Source organism: Vespula vulgaris, chromosome 11 (assembly GCF_905475345.1).
Source record: "Vespula vulgaris chromosome 11, iyVesVulg1.1, whole genome shotgun sequence".
NCBI classification, from domain to species: domain Eukaryota; kingdom Metazoa; phylum Arthropoda; class Insecta; order Hymenoptera; family Vespidae; genus Vespula; species Vespula vulgaris.
Genome location: NC_066596.1, coordinates 7,421,876 through 7,446,492, shown reverse-complemented (window position 1 = coordinate 7,446,492; position 24,617 = coordinate 7,421,876). Strand labels below are relative to the sequence as shown.

General features: G+C 44.8%; 1 protein-coding gene across 8 annotated transcripts in view; it reads right to left on the bottom strand.

Moving 5' to 3' along the window:
- Positions 1-24,617, bottom strand: part of LOC127067530 (dystrophin, isoforms A/C/F/G/H) — a 221,616-nt gene that overhangs the window by 122,527 nt on the left and 74,472 nt on the right. For all 8 annotated transcript variants that reach the window (XM_051002552.1, XM_051002554.1, XM_051002550.1 and 5 more), the window contains 3 exons: positions 16,819-17,030; positions 15,794-15,948; positions 15,385-15,574 (listed from right to left, as the gene is read on the bottom strand). In XM_051002552.1, coding sequence (XP_050858509.1) covers positions 15,385-15,574; positions 15,794-15,948; positions 16,819-17,030 — 557 coding nt within the window. The remainder of the gene's footprint in view (positions 1-15,384; positions 15,575-15,793; positions 15,949-16,818; positions 17,031-24,617) is intronic.

Here is a 24,617-nt window from a genome sequence, read left to right as displayed (position 1 = left end):
ATGGAACGACGACTAAATTCGGAACGAGCTACGTTATACACGTTGGGAACAATTAACGCAATTGGATATCAGAGAGCCGTTGGCAAGAACAAGAAGAGGGAACAAATACGTCGTTACGAATTTCTAGAGAAAGATGAAGATGGATCGACTTACCGCCACGTCCTGTCAATTCGAGCGAATGGTACTTACCTGTAACAAAAAATCAAATCGAATGAAGCAAAAGTTCGTTAAAGCTTTCCAAATATTCAATATTTCGCGCGGTCTAAAATTTCGACGTACAGGTGGTTCGCCAAGGTCGAGCGAAATCATGCGAAACGAAAATTCTCGCTCGATTTACGGCTCATAAAATGGAATATTAAAGTCGTAAAAAAAGGACGGCCGTTTCGGACTCTACGATTAAATCATCGCGATTATAAGTTTCAGATGGCCTTCGGCAATCCGCTCGGTGGATCTCGAAATTCTCCAAAGATTAAAACGAGAATCAACGGGGGAAAGCGATTCTTGTTAATCGGCCCGAGTCGAAAGAACGTGGACAGTCGAATTTTGCACTGGAAAGATATATCTATGTATGTACGTGCGTGTATGCGTATGTATATGTAGAGGGAGAGAGGAGAGCTCGTTCGCACGGGTCGATCCTCGAAAGTCCGACGGTTGAAGAGGACTTCCGACTAGCCGCAAAAACCAAGTTCTATTAGGCCTCGAACGGAAAGTACTTGGAGATCGACGCCAACTTTTTCCATCGTTCATGGACGTTTCCTTCCTTCGTCGAGTCGTTTCCTAGCACCGAACGTGCGCATATGCACGTGTATAAATTTCGTTGGAAAAAGATGAAAGAAAGTTCGAAAGAAGGTAAGAAAAGAAAATAAGTAAAAGAGAAACAATCGTTCCAGAAGGACAACTTCATTCGACGGATACCGCCGCATCGGTACGTTCCATTCGATTCTAGAAGCTTGCATAAATTCCAAGCGGAGATATGCAACTAGATAAGGAGGAGAGTTCCTGCCTGCGACACGAGTCTCCTTTGGAATTTTTCATTTCCTTGGTGGCGATCGCTTTCGAGCGAGCACGTTTCGAGCTATCTCTCTGTCTCTTTCTCTATTTCCGTACAAAGCCAGCCAAAGTTCAAGAACGTATACCGTACACGTATACGTCTTATGAATATGCACGCGTATACCTGTTCATATACCTATTTATAGACCTATACATATACACAAGCATGCGTTCTCTTTGTACCCTCGTTTAGTTAGAAACAAAGAGAAATTCGTTTTTTTTTCTCGTCGCGATACCCCTATTACTCCGCTCGGAATCATCGAATTATCGCTTTGTAAAAAGTTTGATTAAAATCCAAGTTGGATCGACCGATCGATTTTGCTCGATCGCGTTCCTTTCGACGCAGCGCCTCTCTCCCTTCGCTCGACCATTTATACGCGTCGTTCCTTCGCTCGTAAAACTTTACGTACGGCTTCATTTGCCGCATTAAACGCAGGCTATGCGCGACGAAGAAATTAGAAGCTTTGTCAGCAAAGGGGAAAAGCACGCGAAAGCCGTCCGCGACGCGAAGAGTTTTTACGGAGCAAAGTTATCGGGCTTTCCCAACGTGTCCTATGTGATAAGAGCGGCGAAACGATGTTCAGGTATGTCGCAAACGCGTCACGTTGTCCGTGGAAAAAAGCAGAAAGAGAGAGAAGAAAATATAAAAACAAGCGCAGAACGAAATAGCAGGAAAACGAGCTTTAAAAAGCGAACCTCGCTTTATCGCGTGCGAGTGCTAGCTGATAACACGAATGTTCTTTTTTCTTTTCTTTTTTCATCGATATTCGAGAGAGAACGATCGTTCGACAGTGTGGTTCGTAGCCAACGAACGCTGATTTGACAACATTTCTGGGTCTAGTGAAATTGTAGCTCTTTGCTATCTTCTCTCTCTCTCTCTCTCTCTCTCTTTCCCTTTCTCATCTATTTTCCTAGCTCACGCGTGCTCGTTCTCGTCGAGCAACAGGCCATTGTGAGGATTCCCATTGTGTTAGGTTCGACGTGTTCGCCATTATCAGCATATATTTTCAACTGCACCGTCGACGAAGAGAGGAAGTCCTTTTGGACGTGGATTTATTATTTTCCACGAGAACGTTCGATGCTTCTAGTCGCTAAATTTTATCGCTGCTATACGCGGCGTACGCGTTCCGTTCGAAGAAGATCTCGATGAAGCTACGAACTCGTTGTTCTTCGAATACTCGCTCTATCGGTTTGCTGCTCCGGTCCGAGTCGTCGAGTCGACGTGCGTTTCATTCAAACGGAGAGAAAAACGCGTCTTTGGTTCGATATTAATTACGGCTAATACCGTCGTCGCGGAGACCTGTACGAGCAACGGTATCAAACTAATCCTTTGACAAGTTTACGTCGAATTAGCAGCGATTTTCCTCGAGTTTGGAATAACTAATTAGAAATTTTAAATCGTTTAAAGTTTGATTTCTCCTCTGTAAGAGAAACCTCGACGAAACAGATATCGCGTAGGAAAGAGGTAAAAAAAATTGGGGGGAAAAGAGACTCGGTGAATAAAGTTGGTATTTAAAGAAAATTAGCATCGCGGACAGGTAAGCATCTCGCGAGTTCGCTCATTGGAATAACATTTTCTAGATGAATTTCATACCGGTGGAGGCTTTTCAAAGCGTCTTAAAAATGCGGCTTAATTACGACTCTCCTCGAGAAAGAAAACGTTCATAGAAATATTTCTATATCTTTCCCTCTCTCTCTCTCTCTCTCTCGCGCGCGCGTCGAGTACCATAGGACGGTGTCAGAGGGATCCTTAAAACGACGAGCATCGAGCAAGCATTCGCAAGATTCTAATTAAAGAGCTCCTTTAAACGTTGCAAGACGATATCTCAACTGCAAAGTCTCGTCGTCGGAGATATTTCTAAAAATATTTATTCCTTAAACGTAGCAAATGCTCGAGTGCCTCTCGCGGGAATTCGTCGTTTATCAAAGTCCGCTTCGTGCCGCTGAAGAGGAGCCCTTCGGAGGAACGGAACGAATTTATCCTGAAAATTTTCCTATCCTACATTATTAATTCACGATCCGTCTCCGTCGTTCGAGCGGACGAAGCTTCGCTAAATCTCTTCGAAATTGACGCGAGACAGTCGCTTCGTTTCGAGTCGTAATTGACCCATCGTGCGGATTTATTTTGCAACTACGTGCACGTATATACGTACGTCTGTGTGTATTCGAGAAAATTGAAAAAATTAATCGACGTTCTACGTTCCACCGTACTTTGTCGTAGGACGATATCGGTTCGGAGAACAATTTGTCGCGGCGAAGAAAAGCCACGGGACGAGGAAAGGGAAAGGATGGAAAATGGGGGGAGATGTTTTTCAATTTAGCGTACAGGAAGATACACTGAAAGAAGAGAAAAAGAGAGAGGCAGGGAGAGAAGGGGAGAAGAGAAAGGAACGAATCGTTGAACCAACCACTCGTCGTCGGAAAGATAAACGACGGAAGGGCTTTAAACCTCGCTCGAGAGATAAATTAGTCTATCCGGCAGGTGGATCCGTTTTTTAGAAGCTGCCCACGAGAAGGAACTACGGAAGCAACTCGGCATTTCCATGGAACTTGATTCGCACGACGATAGATTGCGCGCATACGGACCGGTTTGACACACATCGGTGTAAATAAATTCGCGAACGAACGACGAATCGAGATATCGAATCGGTCGCGATCATCGGTATAGATTATATCTGAGATTATTTCGATCGAGTAGGCAAACGATGCCGACGATGAGGACCTTTTTCCTATAAAGGGGTGGGAAAAAAAGGTCGTTGAAAATGTAACCGATACGAAGGAGGAGAAAGAATCGGAGAAAAGGCGACTTTGATATCGAAATAATCGAGTTTACATTTCCTTTCGCGGTGCGAGGACTCGCGATTCTTTCTTGCTCCGTAATGAAGTCCTTAATGGCGCGACAGCAGGATCGTCCTTTCTTTCGTTCTACCGTTTCTTGTAATTACACGATAATGAGGAAGACGGGCGGTGTGTGCGCCGCGTGTAATATAAATGGTGAAAGAATGAGAAAGGAGAAGAGAAGAAAAGCGCGGTAGAAAACGAGTATGAAGTATGAATAGGTTTCTGGGGTGAGAATACGCGAGAAGGAAAGGAATGAAAAAAAGACGATGATACGTGCGGGCTAAGGAATAAAGATTTTAAGACTGGACAAAAAATTACACGAAACCGACCAAATAAGATCGTTCCGTGGGATCGAGATTAATCCAAAAATGGGAACGTTGATGCACCTACAAATAACGTCTTTTTATCTTGCAATTAAAAATAAATACTCTTCAAAGAGAATATTATTGCAAGAAAAAGACTAAACTGCAGCGAAACTTTGAGCATCTGCTTGAAATTACTTGAGAATTTAATTTCCTCTCTCATACCCGCGATATTGGGCATCTTGGATTTTACACAAAAAAAGATTAAAAGTTTTCAGACACGCGTTTCTCGTCCCTCTTAACGTCTTGCAAAGCGATCATTAATTCTTGGCGCCGCTGAAGCGCACGCTCTTATTTCTCCGCGTTCCGGTAAGCATCGGCTCGATGAAAAAGCCCGAGGTAGTATCCTGGGAGAAAAAGAGAGAGAGAGAGAGAGAGGAAGCGGAGACAGAAGAAGATATCTCGAGAAACGAACAAAAGCTCGAAATGCCGAGCGCGATGAAACGAAGTATTCAAGGGGCGTACCGGCTCGAATAACTGAATCCGATCCTCTTGAATATCGTGATTTCGTTATGCTCGAATCTGGCGCGAGAATGTACACGGTTAAAGCAGCGGCGCGAGATACATCGATATGCCGGATATTCCTCCTCGGAAATAATTCGCATTCCGAGCCGCAAGAGAGAAACGAGAAAAATATTAATTCGCCGTCTGCTCGCCTATCTCGAACCTGCGTGCTCTCCCCAGCCCGTCCCTCTTCTCTCTCGCTCTTTTCGACCGGTATCTTTACAATACCGAAGACTCTTACTCGCGCGGAGAAAACGAACCACGTTAGAAGATATTGCTCGTTGTCCGATTTACGAAAGAAAACGTTTCGTTAAACGCCCTTTGCCGAACATCAGTCGAGACTACGCTCTACGCGTGCATAAGTAATATCGATCGTAATGTTTATCGCGATCTTGTTGTCGTTAAGAAAAATTTTATGACGATACGGAACGTCCAATGTCACGGAAAGTCGATTTAAATATTCACCAAATATGTATTCCCGTACGTGGCTATGAAATATTTACGATAACGATTGGATACAACGAGGACGTTTTTCCCTTTAAAACTATTTTTGTTTCGCGTTTGTACGACTTTCCGTTCCGAAGATGTAACGTCCCGAAATTCGTCGTTCATAAACTCAATGAACGACTGGCGAGAGCACGCGTCATAGTAAATAATAAGAATTGTTTACGTCGGTCAGCTGGTACGCGTAAATTCCAAGAATTTACGTACATTCGCGTGTCAATGACTCCGTTCGAGATAGATTATGTAGGTCAATGTGTCGATTAACTCCGAATTAAAATATCTCCGGAACCAGAAATCGTAGAGACTTGAAACAGAGACCATTGTAAAGAATAATTATTTCTTTATATCCTTCTTTGTTGTATCTTCAACGATTATTCAACGACTTTTCACGAACGATTTATTAGAAGTAATTCATTCTCTTATCAGAATTTTTTTTTACACGATACATCTATACGTGTACGCGTACGTCGAACGATTTGTCGTAAGCAATCTTTAAAACGAATCATTTCCTTAACCGTACAATCCATATACAATATCATTATACGTGCGCGTAAACGTATTTAACGACGTTACATATATCGACGATAAATTTTCTTCCGAAATTAAAAGATTCTAAGCCATTTTTTTATTCTTCGGTTTCTGCCGCCTGCAAAAAAATACGCAAGTAGAAACGCTCGGTAGCAGACTCGCATCGATTTTTCTTGCACATTTAAAAAAAGCTTTGTCAAGGTTGAAACGCTCGAGAGTCAGAGAGAGAGAACGACGTCGCGACAAAAAAAGTGGCAAAGTCAAAATTACGCGTTCTGCGAGTAAAGGAAAGGAAGTACCGATCTCCGGCAAAAATATAGGAAGCAGATCGCGAACTGTATTCTACGTCGGTCGTTCGCTTTTTCTCCCGAATCGCAACGAGTTAGGGCGATACGCCGCGAAAGCTACAAACGAGACTTCGAATACGCGTCTCTCTTGATTTTCACCGCAATTTTTGTTTTCCGAATTCTTGCTCGGCCGCCCAAAAATGCAAATTTTATCGACAACGCCTTAGGAATTAAACCGACGAATGGACGAAGAGAAAGAATAAAAGTAACGATTAACAAGCGGAAAGGCGCACGCTACAGCACCGTGATTCATTCCGACCGAGGAGAGACGGACGAAGCGAATTACGTGCTTTAAGACGAGTCTACGTGCATTCGCCAGTCGCGAGTCTTCGCGACGCGTGAACGACGTAAAACGACGATGCTCGCGACGATACGCTCGTTATACCGACGAGGAGAGAAAACGAGAGAGCGGGGCTGAAGGACCACCGAGAACGCAGCCGACCATTCGAACGTCGCTCCGATTCTTTCTTCCGCCTCGGTTCTTTCGCGGAAAAAAATCATCTTCTACGCGATTTTTCTCGCTCGAGAAAAGTATTTCTCGCTGGAGGCCTTCCTTCGACGTACACGTTTCGATATACCTCGTGATCCGAATGAAAAGAAAAAATGGAAAATAGAAGGAAAGAAAGAGGAAAGAAGGAATGGCTGCCTTTTGCCATTCCATTCGAACACATCTCCCTACGTCTTTCACCGATAAACGCAGAAATAAAGAGAGTTATCAAAGACGCATGACGTAAAGTACGCGCATACGCGCCCCCAAGAGACACATTCTCCTTTGGTTTTCCTGGCGAACGAGACGTTTAAATCCTCGCTCCGGCCACGTTTTAATTTACTTTCGCCGTCTCCGTCGACGTTAAAAAGAGAGAAAGGGGAAACGGAAGAGGATAGAAACGCAACGATACGCAGGAAGGAGTAATAAGAGAGTTTTCGAAGCGACAGACGCGAGAAGATTTACCGGAAGGAACGTATCTCCGAGTTTTTCCTTAGCTTTGCCGGCATCTTCTTTTCTACCCGAGAAAGCCCATCTCCGTATCTATCACCTAATGTTCTAACATGAGACATTCCATCGTGGAATTTAAATAAAGCACCGAGTTTACCCGAGAGCTCGAGGCAAGAGGTCGCGAGCTTGCCTTCGGCGAATAGCTCGACGAATAGTTCGAGCCGCATGCCCTATCGCATTCCCCTCGTGCTATACCTCAATTTCCTTCTCTCCTCGTCCTTCCTTGTCGCTTTATAGTGAAACACTTGTTTTACTCGAGAACAAATATATTAAGTATTTTATCGTTGCACGTTACACCAGCCCTTTGTATCATCTAAGGAGGCTTTCGTCAAATCTCCTCTTAAAAATGAAATAAATCCAACGTCGAAGAAAAGAAATTCAGAGTGATTTTAGAACGGCTCTTTAAAGGATACTTCCCCGTGCCTTTTACGTTTACTTTGATAGCAATCAAAGTTCTGCTATTGTTATTTGCGAGCACGGTTACAGTTTGTGTTGTAAAAGAGATTCGAAAGAAAGCACGATATCGTTAACAAAGCCCGATTCAAAGGTTCTTTTAATACCGTTTCACAGGCAGGGACGAGATCGCAAGCATCGCATTGTTTCACCATTCGATACTTCCCACAGATAGATCCGCGTAGATTTAGATCTCTCGCTTTTAAATTCAACGAACGACGGAGCGCGCTTCGCTCTGTCCAACGAGATTTCAACGGACGTTGTACAATTTTCAATTCGTTAAAGTTCGTTCGCGTTTAAAACGCGTCTTTTGTTCGAAACTAATACGAGAGATTGAAGTAAGGACTGGTATTCGAGCTCGTGGACGTCCACGACGAAACGAGTCTTTCTGATTTTTCCAAAGAAATTCTTATCTGGCACGTTTGAAACGCGAGAGAATCGTCATGGGACTCGGAACATCGGCTTTCCGAGAAACGAACGACGAAACGAGACGATGTGCGTCCGCTCCGTCGTTGGTTGACCTGTTTTCTTACGAGTAGAAACGGTAAGAGAAAAGAAAAAAGAAAAAGACCGGTCAAAATCACTTTGTCCTTGTTTGCAAATTTCAAATTCTATTTCGTACCTTTTGTGGTTCCTTCCTCGAGAATCAACGACAATCTCGTGGAACGTTCGTTCGCCATTTACGTGTCATTCGCAAGACCGAAAAATTAGTCCTTCCCTACGATTGTAAAAAAGAATCTCCCTGATAATTTTTCGTTGCCCGTTCGTAAACAAATATCGAAATTGTTCAAAACCTGGGGGCAACGAGTAAAGTATTCGAGCGTACCGTGAAAAGAACTTTCGTAAATCCGTATTTTGATATACTTTAACATTCCGAATCCGAAATAATTACAACCTTCGTAATCTCTCGTACTGAAATTTCTCGCCGAGCGTATAGGAATGAAAGAAACTAATTCGGTATTAACTAAGCTGCTCCAACTAGTACACTCCACACATCTCTCTCTCTCTCTCTCTCATATTCGCCAGAAATGTATGTGCGTAAAGTTTGAATGCCTTTAGAAAGCATTTCAAAAAGGACCATTGTTCCTAGGACTAAAACTTATAAAAACATTTCTCATTTTATATACAAACAAAAAAAGCAAATTGAAAAGTTAAAATTTTTAACATAAAAACCATAGATACATTTTATCGACAACTTTTACATATTCGTTCAAACGATTGCTCGTGCATATATCATAAAACCAATGTCTCGACGAGGCACAGAGGGAGAGAGAGAGAGAGAGGGCGAAACAAAGAGAAAATAAAGGGGAGCACGAAATGGGTCGAACTTTTGTCCAGGATTTTTTCGAGCCGAAAGCGTGCCGCTCGCAGAGAACGCGCTTGGCAACGAGAACCAGACGTCTTCCAGTCTTCGCAAGCACAAATTAATCCTTCCTCGGAGCATACGAGAGACAGCCTCTACCACGCGAATACTAAAACTGTTATCCGTCGAGTTAGTTCGAGCTTCGCGTCCCCATTTTCGAATGTTCCCGTACAAAGAGAGCTTCTGTCGCGGACATATGGCCTGATATCGTCCGGAATACACCAAGAGTCACGTTACCTACCCTTTACCAGTAGTTACACACGCACAATCTCGATGCTACGTGTACGTGCATGATATACATAGAATTTGGCTTGCGGTATTGTAAAGTTAGCGGTAGAACCGCCAGGCGGCGACATCTGCTCGCAACGTTATCTCGAAGCTACTCCACCCTTCCGTGCAAAGCCATCCCATCTCACCCCTCTCCGAACCTTCTCCTACCCTTTTGTCGAGGTCTGATTCGAAACTACAAACTATCGGATTTGTTAAGCCACCGACGGAGATGCAGACAGTGAGAGAGGCAGGTCGAGGCAAAAGTACATCAATAAAGTGAGAAAAAGAGGTGACGAAAAGGCGAAAAGACTCGAGAGAAATTCAATCTTTCTTTTTATCCAACGTAGGTATGTTGGAGTTCATCTAGCATCTTTTGTTATTTTTTGAAAGAACGAAATTACGAAGAAAACAGCGAACAAATTCGAAAGACGTTAAAACGAATTAGATCGAATAAAATCGAATTTCTTTCACGAGCGAAGGAGGGAAAATAGAAATGTAGCGTACCCAACGATCAATTAAAATTCCCGGCGCTCGCTTGTCCCGTCGCGTTATTTAATCACCTAATCGAGACGTAGCGGACAGCCGTTAATCGGTGTACGATCGTCCGACGACGTGTGCGACCAAAAATTGGACGAAAATTTAATCAAAAGGGAATTTACAGGTTATCATGGATTTAGCCAACCGTCATCCTCGACGCATTTTTACGAAAGAAATAAGAGAGGAAATAGGGCGGGGGAGTAACAGTTGACGCGATCCCATTAAAAATCTCTTTTCGTTCGAACAATGCTCGACTATTAACCACGTCATCGAGTTAAAGAGAGAAAGAGAAATCGCACCGTCCGTTAAATTGGGTAGACGTTATTTACGATTGTCGAGGGGATGCTATTGTTAACAAGAACCGTCGTTCGATAAGGGTAACGCGATAAAAAATGCGACTAGCAGAAAATTAATAGCTCGCAAGAATGCGAACGATTTGGAGTATTTTTTCATTGGAAACTTTACCGTTCCATCGATCCGATCGTTCGCATACTTTCGCAGGAGATACTTCGATAATTGATTTTCAACGCGATGGGAAATACGAAACGACGCAAAAGGGAAACATTACAAAATCTCGACGACGCGTTCGCATGCGTGAGGGAAAAAGTCAATGATCTTGCGACGAGAAAAGTACGCGTCGCTATTGTTCGTCGATAACGTTGTAAACTGTGATATCTCGGGTCGCAAAAGTTATAAAAAGGAAACGCTATTGTATGACGCTACTGTAAGGCTATTACAGAGCGTATTTATGCGAAGAATATCGTCGAATAGCGTATAGAGACATTTTAATATCTCACAATATTTTAATCTCGATCTCGATTGTCAACGGATACGTCGACGTACGATAATAACTCGAAATTTCGTTGGGCATCGGACGAGTTTGTTACGATCGACGATACCATCCTTCTCGGAATAAACGAAACGGACGATAAAGTAGACATCGAAATACAACGCTTTTCTTCTTTTATCGACGAAAGCTAGCGTTTCTTAACGGAACGGATACCAAAAGCAAAGCGAAAGAGTCGATTCCAGTCGTCGATAAGCAAGGAACCGTTCGGAGAGAAACACGGAGAGAAACGAGATCATCCCCTCTGCGATACCGACATCGCCGGTGGTTGAAAGTAACGCGCAGCACGCTGGTGCCACCTGGACGAACTGAGAGCGCATGCGCGTACCGTTTCGATCGACGACACCCCTCCTGTCGAGTCGCGGCTACCACCTGAACCCACTGGGGTGGCTGACCGAACACGAATAACTGACATGGATTGGATGGCGGCTTATTTATACGAAGAAGTACCCTGGAAACTCGAATCATACTCTTTAGCGGCGAGGAACGAAAGACGAAGTTTGGTAGCGAAGACGGCTTCGTTTCGTTATTCTTCTTTGGCCGAGAGAGAGAGAGAGAGAAGGAAGAATCAGTGGCGCGAAGAAATCTAGGATTTAGGAATCAAGCTAGAGAGCTAGAGAGCGAGAGAGAAAATTCGTCATCGATTAACTCGCATGATGGAAACGGAAACCGGTTGGTGCGCTCGACCGTGAAAAAGGGATGAAAGAAGATCGGGCCAAAGTCTACGTTATATCGGTACATCAATTACGAGTTAATCGTGTTTATCTACGTCCTTTCTCTTTCTCTCCTTTTTTCTTTCCTGTATATTCAACGGAATGGGAAACACCCGCGACGCGAGATAATTGCGAGTACACATCGAAAAGTTTACGCGGCGTTTGCGCGATTACAAATTTCGATTGTTCTACGTACAGAGGAAGGGCGGTAAATCGAGGGACGCACGATCGGACGAGCGTTTGTCCGAACGATCGATCAGGCATCGGTTCGAAGTCCGTGAGGCATCTTTCGATTTCCCATAGGTTAAAATTCATGTCGCATAATTCATGACGCATCTCGTTCGATTCGTTAAAATTCATGAAACTCCGAAGGTCCGCGTATCTCGAAAAGCACCGTGATGGGTGGAACGATATCTATGGAAGCGAGAGAGAATGGAATATTATCGGAGTTGCTCGATTCCTCCGCGCGAAGGGTGTAACAAGGGTTGAAGGGTGGACGACGGTGGGTTGGCTATTGATCGTTCGGCTGCGTTTACCGCGATGAAACCGGAAAGGGAAAGTGCTCGACGACTGCGTTTGCCCATTCTTCCGCGTCTCTCCTTGACCTTCGAGTAGGGCCACCTCGCGAGGCGTTACCGTTTCATCAACGACTCGCCTTCGATCTGGCTTCCCCTCCCGCTTCTTTCTAACGAACCAACGACGCCTTAGATATACGCACGATTTCGAACGGAAACTGAGAAACGAAGGAAAGGACTTTAATGTGGAAAAAAATATAATACCTACGGCATCCGTCTATAGTGGAATCGCAAAGACTAAAACGAAATGGAGACTCGGGAAAGACGTTCGATCGTAATTCGCTAGCGACTTTCCAACCTTCCAGTCGAATATAAAAGCATACCGGTGCTTCGACGAGAGAAACGAAGCGGGTCGCGATTGCTCTCTTGGCGGTCGTTGTAGTCGGTCGTTGTGCCGTTTGCACGTTTAATCGTGATCGGAAACAATGCGGAAGGGTGCGATGCGTCTCAACGAGGGTTAACTCGCTGTGATTCGATGAGAAAAAACAAGTGAAATTGCGTTAAAAAGGATTAGCCACGACAGGCTTTATTTAACGAAGCGGAGCGTGCTTCGCTACGTTTACCACGAGTATGAGAAAGGGCTGCTCGTCCCTTTGGCCGCTCCCCTCCGGTACCCTCTCACTTCGTCTAACCACGTATAGTAGACGAAACGAAAGTTCAGGTCACGCTAAGCGCAACCCCCGAGTTCTCGCGCCAACGCTCGATGAAAGTCCACTTTCCGTGTAAATGCTTCCTAAAGGCATCGCCGTTCCGATAATACGAAAGGGAACAAGTAGAGGCCTAAATAAAGGCATTTTCGCATCGAAACCAGCAACGGGTCCGTGTCTGACCTAATTTCGATCGTCTCCTCTCGTTCCTCCTTTTCCCTTACTCGAACGCATCCTCGACAGGCAGACTCGCGTGCTTTCGTTTATCTCGAGGCGATCGCTGGAGTAGCACTTTGCTCCTCGCCCATCCCGCATCGTCGTTCCATCACGGACTCGGTGTAACGACTTACAAACCGATCCTCTTTACATCGTCTACGAAAGAAAGCAAAGATCGACCATCCAACGATTCGAACGAACAAAGTTTTTCGTTCTTGCCCTTAGTCCTCGTCCAATGAGGAAAGTTAAAGAATAAAACGTGTGACCGTGGGGAGAGCGACACTAGATATATACTTGGTATCTAGCCAGCGAAGGAGCGAACTTCGTTCGACACGTTCCGCGTACTTAACCCCTTCGAGGGTAATTCGAGCTCGTCGTGGAAGACCACCCTAGCTTTCGATCGTGTTCGCGCCTCTACACTCGTCTTCCGAGAAACTCTTTGCCACGAAGCCCCTTTTCTAACGCGACACGAATAAAGATTAACGCGTTTAAATATTCCGGGGTCACTTTTAGTAGGGATGAAAGTAACTTTGATCGTACGTTCCAATTAATTGGCTCATCGATCGATCTCCCGTAGCAGAAACTTTACAAATTCGAACGAATTTGATGTTGCGAAGCGATCTCTGGATATCGAGCCGATACGTAAAAGGAGAATGAAAGAAAAAAAGCGAGAGAGCGAGAGAGAGAGAGAGAGAGAGAGAGAGGTTCGAAGAAAGACAGGCGATGACCGATCGAGTGGGGTTCAATATCCGTTTGATGTTAATCGTTGAAAAGTGGGTCACTGAATGAAAAAAAAAAAAGAAAGAAAAAGAAAAGCAAAGAAAAGAAAAGAAAAAAAAAGAAAAATTATTCGCACAAAAGGAGCCCAGGCGCATCGTTAAAACGTTATTATACGGGAATTGCTCTCGTTAATTTTCCATTCAGCTTCATACCCAAGTATTATACTCGCAATCAGTCTCGTAAAGCATCGGAACGCTTTATTCGATCCTCGTCGTTTCTTCGAGGATCACTCGATACACCGAATGCCGTTTGACGTTCAACGCGAGTAGTCGAAGAAACGAGAAGCTAACGAAGAAATTTCTACGAGGAATAGAAAAAGCATCGAGGAGGAGGAACGAGAGAAGGAGAAGGTGGAAAAAGGTAATCTTCGTCCCTTCCCTCGACGTTTGCTCCATTTCCATTTCTATTGTCGCATGTAAATAAGCGCATAAATAAAAGTTCTGCGGCAACGAACGAGAACGAGAGAAAACGAGAAAGAGAAAGAGGAAGAAAGAGATTGTTCTACCGCTCGCCTATTATTTTCCGGCTTTAATATCTTCGTCCTCGAATCTCATTTTCTCTCAAAGTCAAATGCGTTTCAATGGATTCGGCAAATAGGCACGCGAGTAAAGAAAAGAAAGAGAGAAAGAGGACCGACGAGAGAGAGAGAGAGAGAGAGAGAGGGAGAAATTGGAGGAAAATAGTAGTCGACTCATCGTCGGTTCGGGTCGCGTCGATAGATAGGGTTTCACGCCTGGGGCGAGAGATCGTGATCTATGATTTTCCACGGGGTCACGAGATTCGAGTGTGGGCTAAAGAGAAGCGGATTACGGTGAGCTCGACACGACGTCCGGAACGTCCACGACGTGCATGATTTATCGTACGATTGATTTCAATCGGTCATCCAATCGCTAAACGAACACTCGACGCATCCAACCTTTCAACCTTTTATTTTCTTCCTACGATTTTTACACGAACGACGTTGAATAATAACATCGTCACAAACCCATGGTCTCTAGGCAAAGGTTTCCAAATTTTTTGATCGTTTCGAAACGAGTTTCTCTTTATCTTCGTTCGAAACGGTACTAACGTAGTCGCGATCAAATATCATTCGTGTAAATTAATTCCCCATCGATCGTAGGTGGGTCCTTTCTCCTACAAAATACACGGGGACGAAAATTTGGAATTAATTCGATGTCGAGATTCGAATAATTTATACGGGTTCGGATTAAATCAACGATCGTTATAGAAACGTAGACGAGTATTCGTTTCTGCCAACAGCTTGCGCGTCACGGATCCATGGATCGATAAATTCTCGTTGCCGATGCCACCGTAAAGTATTCAGATATTTAAGGAAAAAAAAGGCTTTAAGCGTGAGAAAGCAACGATGCAAATTTACACGAGTGCGTTCTCTCCATTATGCTAATCTAACGCGACAAATACAACATTATAATCTAATAAAACCGAATATATGCGGGAGCGTATCGTCGGTAAAGTTCGTCGTTATTCGAAGGCACTCCGTCACTGCACGATTGCAAAAATAAGTTGATCGAGCGAGCAATTCGGCAACGAGAGTCTCATAAACAGAGCTCTTCGCCGCTAACACCGTACCCAAGCAAGACGTAGATTTAATACGATCCCCGTTGACCGCTCCTGTCTAGTCAACGATGCGCTTCAATCAATTTGCTCTCTCTCTCTCCCTCTCGCTCGCTCGTTCGCTCGCTCGTTCGCTCGCTCTCGTGGTAAACCACCGCGGTCCTCGATTCGTATTTCGAACGCGGTTGTCGGATGCATAAACGACGACGATTTAACGACGAGCGCAAAGGAAAAAGAAAGTACATAGACAGAGTTCGTACATATATTCGTCTTACCTTGAGCTGATGTTGCGGTCGTCTGAGAGCGCCCTGATCCCGTCGTCCACCGAGTCGATCCGCTTCCGCCTCCAATCCTTCCATCGAAGACTCGGCTTCGCTCAGCCAGGCCAAGAACTTGTCTAGAGACCGGTCGAAGTTGTGGAGGGAGTTCATCGCCGAGTGCAGCAGTTTTCCTCGATTGATGATGCTAGGAAAAAGAAGCGGATCGTTGAACGTCTACCAACCTGACTCGTCTACCAAATACGGATGATATCGCGGACGCGATCGTCCGACGTGACGAGAAATAAAAGTAACTAGGTCAGACGATGAAGACTTTGCAACGTACGACTCGATTCCTTTTTAGCAGGCATTGCAATCGATTAAAGAAATCAAACGTTAAAATAAAATTAAATAAAAATTCACTTACCTGGTGTTTAGATTGTTGTATCGCTGATTGATCGTTTCCGTCATCTTCTTCACGCGAGTCGTGTCGTCCTGCTGATAGACTGCTATCAACTTTTGAGTAAGCTGATTGAAGAGCTCGATGTGATGCTTGTACTGATGCAATTCCGCGTGGAAGGACTGAAACGAAGGACAAATGCGTAGAGAGGAAGGCGAGGGAAGGACGAACGAGCGACATCGACTCTTCGTCTGGCTCGCACTCGTCCTCTCGTCTTTTACGAGAAAGGGGGAAACTTCTTCCATCTAATTCCAGCCGCGGAGATATCGAGTTAGACGAAAGTCCTTTGCTACTCGAGAGCTCCGATAACTTAAGGAAGTTAAATCTTGCAGGGTAGAAGGCAAGTTTTATAAGCGTGTCCCGTCGAAACCCTCCAACCGAAGTTTCATCCTTTTCGTTCGATACGCTCGATCGACTGGCATATCTGCCGCGATATGCCATCGAACGAATCGACGAACGTCGGATTTTTCTCGATCTCTATACTTATGTAGGCACGCGACTTGTGGAAACGTTCGCGTCATTCGAAATTAAACGAGATATCGTCGCCTATACATTCGATCGAGACGTTCCAAAGTATTTCCACTTAAATACACTGCGCGATGTACGGATAAGAATAAAATAAAGAATAGAATGACACCGCCGATATCCAGGAGGAAGAAGATCCGAAAAAATGGAATCACCAACGCGGCTCCATGCGTCTCAGGAAGAAGAAATTACGAGATTTGGAGAAAGATAGAGAACGATCGTGGAAATAAATTATTTCTCCTCGGATCCTGCCCGTTTGATCTATTGTCTGCAAAAGTCTCTAGGAAATTCGACGCTACCTTTTTACGAACGATCATTCGTTTCTCGTGTTACGTTCTTTCTCGATAAATTGGGAAAACGTGTCCGCTCGTTGTGGCGCGGTTCCTCCCGGCGTAAAATTAAGCGTGCGAGCGTGTGGAAAATAAAAAAGGAAAGAAAAGGAAGAAGACGGTGGTCCGTACACATACCTTTTGTTCTCTAAGTTGCGCCTCGAGAACGTCGGCCGTATGGCCGACGGCCCGCATTCTTTCCAGTCGAGTTTCCATTCGCGCGAGCCAGACCTCCACCTCGTTTCTCTTCGCCTCGTATCGCTGACTATCACCCAGCATGGCATCCAACTGCGTCTTCCTTTGCATCACCTTCGAGTTCGTTTCGTCCCAGTGCTCCCGCAGCTTCGTAACTGCAACGAGGAAAAAAGTTACCCTGAAAGAGCGTCCCTCTTCTTTCTGCTTACACTCTCACAATTTACCCCATAGATTTTCTCTTAAATTTTCCCTCCGAGGGAGACTCTCGCTACGAACTCGTTTCTTCGTTACGTTCGAACGTACTGATTTTTTTCATCAAACTCTGCGAATCTTTCTTCCTCGCGTCGGAATATACATACACGTACATATACGTACACACATATATGGTCCAGTATGAGAAAGAAACGCGAGTCGAAGAAGCGCTCGGATAATTCTCTGCTCGAAAGGAGAAAAAGTTCTTTAATCGTGTTTTACGCGATCAACAGGGAAAGGAGAAAAGAGAGAAAAGCATTGCACGTGCTCGTTGTTTCAAGGAGCACTCTTCTCGAAAGGACGAAACTAAAGCTCGCGTTGAAATTCGCGCCGAGCAGAATCAGACGGGAAACTCTGGAAGCTGTCCAAACTCGTACTGCGGGTGAGCGTGCAGCTGGAAGAGCAGAACGTAAAACACTGCCAACGGTCCAACCTTTTCAGACAAGAAAATCCGCATGCGCGTGCAAATTTCTTTCTCTATCTTTAAGACGGATTCTTAAATGCGGCGATACAGAGCAATGCTTCGAAAGAAAATCATTCGCGAAAATATATACATACATGCTCGATACCAATCGCGTGTCATCGTTATGATTTCCCCGTAGAAAGAGCTTACGATAAGACTTTCTTCCCTAGCAAATAAGAAATGATATCGATACGTAGGGGCTTACGGTGGACCGAGCTTTAATCTCAGGATCGCTATCAAAGGAGTATTCATACGAGAATATATTCCTCCAGAGTAATGCCAAAGAGGACACGTCGATAGGCAATCGGATCGAAATCGATATATGGGAATATATTTGAGCGTTTTACCGCAAGCGTCCGTTTCGTCTGACCGTCCCACGGTCGCCGTTAATATCGATTCGCTCGCACGCTTAATGCGTTCAGGAAAGCTGCGTCTGTTGTGCAAGGGGGCAATAGATCACAAGAGACTGATGAGATATGATTAATGTAACGGCACAATTAATCCCATCCCATACTAGAGAAACAAGCGAGGCGTCTCTAAATTTTGAGGCAGAGAGAAAGAGCCGCTCGTTTCCTCGTAAATCATCGACGATAATATGACTTTGGCGGAAGAAAACGGTCGACTATTAAAAAGTGAAACGGAGCAAACGAGGAAGGCGAGTCAAAGTTTCCAGGAAGAAAAATATGAAACCTCTCGGAGGCGAAGGTTCTTTCAAGAATCCAGATAATCTGCATAGGAATTATCCAAGTATTTTAATCTCGATGTAAATCTCGACTCGAGACGAACTTTGCCTTGCTTTCGTCCCATGCCAGAGAGAGAGAGAGAGAAGTCGAAAAATACGAACCGACGCATTTTCAAAGTCCGACAGTTATCGCGATCGATAACAAAGCGATATAGTAGTTACGCGTGAAATCGTAAAGGGCGCAATTAAATCTCGTCGACGTGCGGGCTCTTAAGACGAAGAGCCGTCTGATCTGAAACAAAGCTCGAGAGTCCTGAGAATCGACGAGTATCAGGATTCGCGTGCGTTCGACGGATGAATCTTAAAGCGAACGTATCGCGTAAACTCGCATAATTTTCTCTCCCTCCTTCCTATTTCCTTTCAGATTCTTTCCCGCATGGTCGTTGATAAACGCACGACTCTCGCGATATATATTTTTCGCTCGGTCTCGGCTGAGGGGTGACGTCGTTAAAACTCCGAACGGGAACTTTGAAAATTTCCAAGAGTCGTTACGTTCTCGCGATGATATAACGGATATTCGAATATTTTTCCCGGTAAGACCGACGATTCTTTACTTTCGAAGGGTACATCATTGGGACTCGTTCCATCGCTTGGACCAACGACGAGATACCGCGTGGAACGGAGTAGGCGCGATGTCTTATGAACGACATAAAAGTGCAATAACGTTACAAATATTTGGTCCAACTTTGCTCGAGGATTAACGAAGCAACGTCGACGCGATCGAAGTTTTTAACAAGTATACCCTGCGAAAGAGCAAACGCGAATAATGCATATCGAAGAAGAAAAGTTTGCGATAAAACGGTCGTACCGATAACAACGGGGAAAATAAATACCGTCGGCGTTACGGTCTACGTTACAGTAACGTAAACATCAACGGCGCTTAAAGTATCCACCTTTGAGTATAAAATCCTCTTTCGCATTCATGCTCGACCTTTTCGATAGAATTAACCTATATTTATACCTTAATCTTAGTAAACGTACCTGTACTCGGCAAACCGACGCGATTACGTCGACTAATCTATCTGTGAAATGAAACTTGCATGACGTAAAAACGATCGATAATCTCTCACGATAAAGCTCTCAGTTGCATGCACTTTCTATGCTCTGTAAACTCGCACGTAACGTCGTTTCGCGCGATAAAAACGACAGCTTATAAAGAGCGAAATATTCTTTGCAACATTTACCGTTCTTTTCGTAGAACTCTCGACGACGTTACTCCTCGCGTTTCCTTCTATAGACACGTTAGACGCCGCGCCGTAAAATATGCGCGAAAATGAAAAATTCTACGCCGAGGGACGAGCGTCAAAGGGAAGACGACGACGTCCCGACGATTGTTAATCCACGAGGACGATTTGTTTTACCGAGAGCCTCCCGCTCGTCCTCAAAGGATTCTCGCTCTCGTAAATTCCATAACGCATAGCTCACTAAATTTCTCCAATCTAGAAAGATTTAACGTTCCCAACGCAACGCCGCCGGCGAGCGAGTTATCCAGGTCGTTTGATATTCGACGGCGGAAGGAACGGCAACAGCCTGAATTACGAATAACGACGAGCGAGGGCATCGAGGGAAAGAGGAACCCCACACGTATCTACGTACACGTATACACCTATAGTCGCGGTCTAACGATAAGAAGAATGCCAGATCGATATTCGGTCCGTTCCTTCGGCTACGTTCGCCGCCACCGCCACCGCCACCGCCACCATCTTCCATGGCGACTTTGTCCTCGTCGTTGTCGTTTTAACCGTCGACGTCGAGCAACGAGACACTGGCGTGCACCACGACGCGACACGGATAAGATCCGTTCGCGTGTCCCTCCGTCTCTAGAATCCACCCCTATTAAATCGAGATGGATCGTCCGCTGGATCGAAATTGGTCGTGCTCGTTTCGACGAAACGAGCAACCAACGAGAGTTATTACAAAAGGATACGCGAGTCGAGGAGCAACGAGGATCAGAGAAGAAACGCCTGCGAAAGGTCGAAAATCGAAATGAAGCGACGACGAGGCCTTACGAGCGTTTTCGTTGGGAATATCACGGTATCGGGCCGAACTCCGGGCGAAAAAGGAAATTTTTTTGTGGGCATGGACGAGGAATGTAAAAAAAGGTGTAAAAAGGAGAAAAAATAATATGCGTGGACACGTACGATTAAACGACTATTCGAATTTGCAAATTCAAAAATCGCGCGTACCAACGTCGCGCCGCGGTACCGCGACGAGAAGCGTACGGCTCGTTTAATTTGCATGTGAAACTGACCGTATGTCACCGCGACCACGAAAGCTCTCGTGTTCGGAGCGCTCGTCGAGAACGAACTTTCTCTCCCTGCGGGCGCCATCGTCGAGGATAGTCCCGAAATACGGCCGTACCATACGGTCTATCCATTCGCGGACGTTAACGTTCGCGTCTTTCGACCACTCTTTTAACCGTACCATTCGTCTCTGATCTCGCGTCGGCGATCAAATCGAGAAGCAACGCACAGCCAAGAGGAACCGCGTTCGACCAGCCCGCGAGTATCGCGATTGCGAAGGAATGGAAGCCGATAGTAAAGCTGGGTCGCATCGACGATGAGAAAAGATTGACGGTGATAAAGAGGAACGCGAATGAATGGAAGCAACGAGCTAACGAGAGTGTGCCGTGATTAGCGAACGAACGAGCGCGATGAGAGACCATGAAAAAGAGGGCATGTTTGTGAAACGTTGAAATAGAGAATCAAAGAGGGAGAACGATTATCTTTCACAGATAACTATGTGGGAAGCTACATAGAAGCTTTGGGACGACGAGTTCGTGCGAGCTTTTTTATGTCAAATTTGCACTACGCCTTTGTGCTCCACGTATTATACGTATATATCGTACGCGTATGTGTAAATGTAATACCGTAACGTAGAGACTACGGAAATACGAAACTACCGAATACTTGAACGTCCGATCGGCCGAGCGGAATAATTCCTAGGTTCCGCTTTATCTCTCGTCGATATACTAAAAAACGTTGAAAAAGAAACGATAACGACGCGGATAACGGAGACGGCAAACTACCTCTCCATTTCGCTTTATTCTTTTCTTCACCTCGAGTAAAGTTAAACTCTCTCCAAACTTCGTTAGCCTCGACTTCCTTCGAAGATTTTCACGAGACCATACAAGTGGATTACCTTCGAATGCGACCGGACAAAAGTTGTCCGAAAGTTAGGCGCTTTGTTGTCCTTTATAGTCGTTGAAAGGCGTGAGTATTCCGATATTACGTCGGCTGAAGGAAAAAGCCGTCGAGTCGATCGAACGAAATCGCTCTTTATGTGCATCCGTTCGGATAACCGTATAGATGATCTGTCTTCTATCTATATATATATATATATATGCGTGCGAGCGCGCGCAGGTATATGATAGAGTGGCACCGATATCGCGTAACTCTTTTACATTCGGCCGATGTATTAATCGCATATATCGTATTAAATTGATATATCAACTGGCGCGATGTTAATTATTGAAGGTTAATCGTCGAAGGTTTCCCAAACGGAGATGAATCGATTTACGTTCCACGTGCGAAGATTTGAAAATAATCGAAACTATTCGAGAATCCTCCGACTTCGACTTTGGTTCGATATCGTTCGAGAAGGACGGAAACGCGAGCGATTTGACGAAAAACCTCGAACGAAAGCGTTTCGTCGAACGAGGCTAGAGAGGACGTTCGACTTTCCGAGATTTTGAAAAATCCCCTCTTCTTCTCGCTGTCGCGCGTACTTCGACAACGACGAGAAGACGTATAATTTAAAATAAACATGAGAAATTGTTTTACGATTTAACTGTAAAAGAAATAATCGAGCAGCAATTATCGAGGTATCAGCGCGAGCCGTTAAGTAATTCAACGTGTCTACGGAAGGACAGAAAGTTTGAAACTTTTAATATAATACATTTAGCGAGTTTATTGCTTCCCTGGAGTGTAATGCTTCGGAAGGGAAGTTCTGCGAATATGCAAAGCACGCGTTCTCTTTTTATATCCCCCCATCATGAACCGTATTCGCAACACGCTGTTGCCCCTAACGACGTTCCCTTGTCCTTAGCTCTCAACGGTATCAACAACGAGCCGGACGTTTCCATCTTCTCCTTCCCCTTCTTCATCTTCTTCTTCTTTTTTTCTTACCACGGATGACCTCCGGAACGGACGATCGATCTCTCTTGTTAGCTACCCGTATTTCTAACAACGTTTACATACATCGTAACTACTTTCGCAGTGATCTCTTTCAAAGATAAATAAAATATGGAATTTCTACGACGAGAGTCCTTTCGTTCGACGTACGTACGTACGTACCTACTTTGAGAGAGGATCGAAATGGGAGGGGCGGGAGGATGAGATAAAAGGAGAAAAAACGGAGCATAGGATACTTTGCCACGATCGAAATGGAATTTCCGATAAACTTGAAACGACTCGAAGTCATCGTTCGCTTCGTAAGATAGCCTGCTTCCATTAGCGCGACTCCTCCACGATTCTCTTTCTCCTCTCCTTTCTCCGCTCGGTCGATTGCTTTTTCCGCCATCGCGTTGGAAGGAAAGAAAGGCAAACGTGGTAAGAAAGGGAAAATAAGGTAAGAAAAGACGACGGCGCTTCCTAAAAGTCGAGACAGGAAAATCGTGAACCGAAAACGAAGAACGTCCGTCGTAGGCAAAAAATCGAAAAAAAAAGAAAAAGAAAAAGAAAAACCGCGAAAGACGTGCGGCGAGTACATGGGTGAAACGTTATATTCCCATGACGAACGCGCTTAAATGCATTCGCCGGTGAAGCTACGCTGCGAATTACGGCGATATAACTTTAATTTTTCGCGCCATCCAGCGTCATATAAATTTTCTCTTGAAATTTTCTCTTGAAATTTTCCCTCGCGTCGCACGAGAAGACACTCGCCAGGAGGATGAGGAAAAATGCTAAGAATTTGAAATCGCTTTAACGGGAAGAACGAAGAAAGGACGACGATCAAATTTTGATCCCTGCTTGTCTCCGTCGGTGCGATAAAAGCGATCTATCATACATATTAATTCCACGTTGAACATAAGGGACGAATTTTTTCGAGCATCTACGTGCCGACGGATCTTACGAGCTACGAATATATACGGCCGGAGAGCTTCGAGCGTTTCCCGAATCATTTCTGTTCTTTCCCGTCTCTTTGAGTTAAAATATCATTTCTTTTCGCGCGAGCGCCTCTCTCCCCTCCCGGCCCTCTCAGCGTTACTTTGAAACGCTTTCTTAAAAAATCAGATTTTAATCCTTCATCCGTCCTTTTCGCTACTCTTCCCCAGACGCGAGGGTTTTCTCGAGACGCGTCTCAAAGATTTCGAGTTACTCTTTTCCGGCCTTGAAATCTCACGTAGGCCGATGGTTTATCTCTCGTCGGGAGATAATCTAGAATTTGCCTTTTAGAACTCGTTCGTGTAACAAGGAGAGGACAGTGTTTCGAGTTGAAAAGGGGAATATAATATCAGAGGGAGGGAGAGAGAGAGAGAGAGAGAGAGAGAGAGAGAGGATGGAAGGATAGTAGGGAGGAAGATAGCGAGCAGCGAACGAGCGAGCAGCAGGAGGAAACTTTGGCAATATTATTTCACGAGAAGATTTCATTAAGCGTACGTACGCGAGCTCGGAATCTCGTTAAGCGAACGCTCGCGTTATCAGTGACGAATTGCAAGGGCACGCCCATTTCTTTCGTGGTACACCACAACCGTTATTAACTCCGAATTCAGGAAACTCTTTTCCACGCGCGAAATCAACGCTCCGAATATAACGGAACTCAAAAACAACGTTTTGCGTTTTTTACGCAACCCCGTATTTTCTCTTTTCCCCCGTCTAACGACGAGTCTTAAAGAGCGCGTGCCCATTCGTCAACCTTTTCCAATTAATTCCATTAATTACGTTCGACGTTACGCGCAAAGTTATTTTTGCCGATGAAAAATGAAAAGAGTATGGGGACGACGAAGGATAGTTTGCGTTCGCTAATATTTTTCGTGATTTTCGTTTCCTCGTATTAAAGGTTTCGTTATCGAGTAATCAAACGATGTTCGATATACGTACCCGCGCGTACCATCGATCAAGTCGTCGAGTATCGTATTTCGTATTATATAATTCGATCGAACGATTCGACAAAGACGATTGCAAATTGTTCGGCCAAACGAGAGAATAAGTAAGAGAGACAGAAAGGACGGATTATCCTTGACCGTGCGGAATTAGTCTTTACGGCCCTAATAGCATTCATTCTCGCAAGGAGCCGAGTAATCCTCTCGGATAACGTTTCTCATTTTTTCCATGACATGATTCA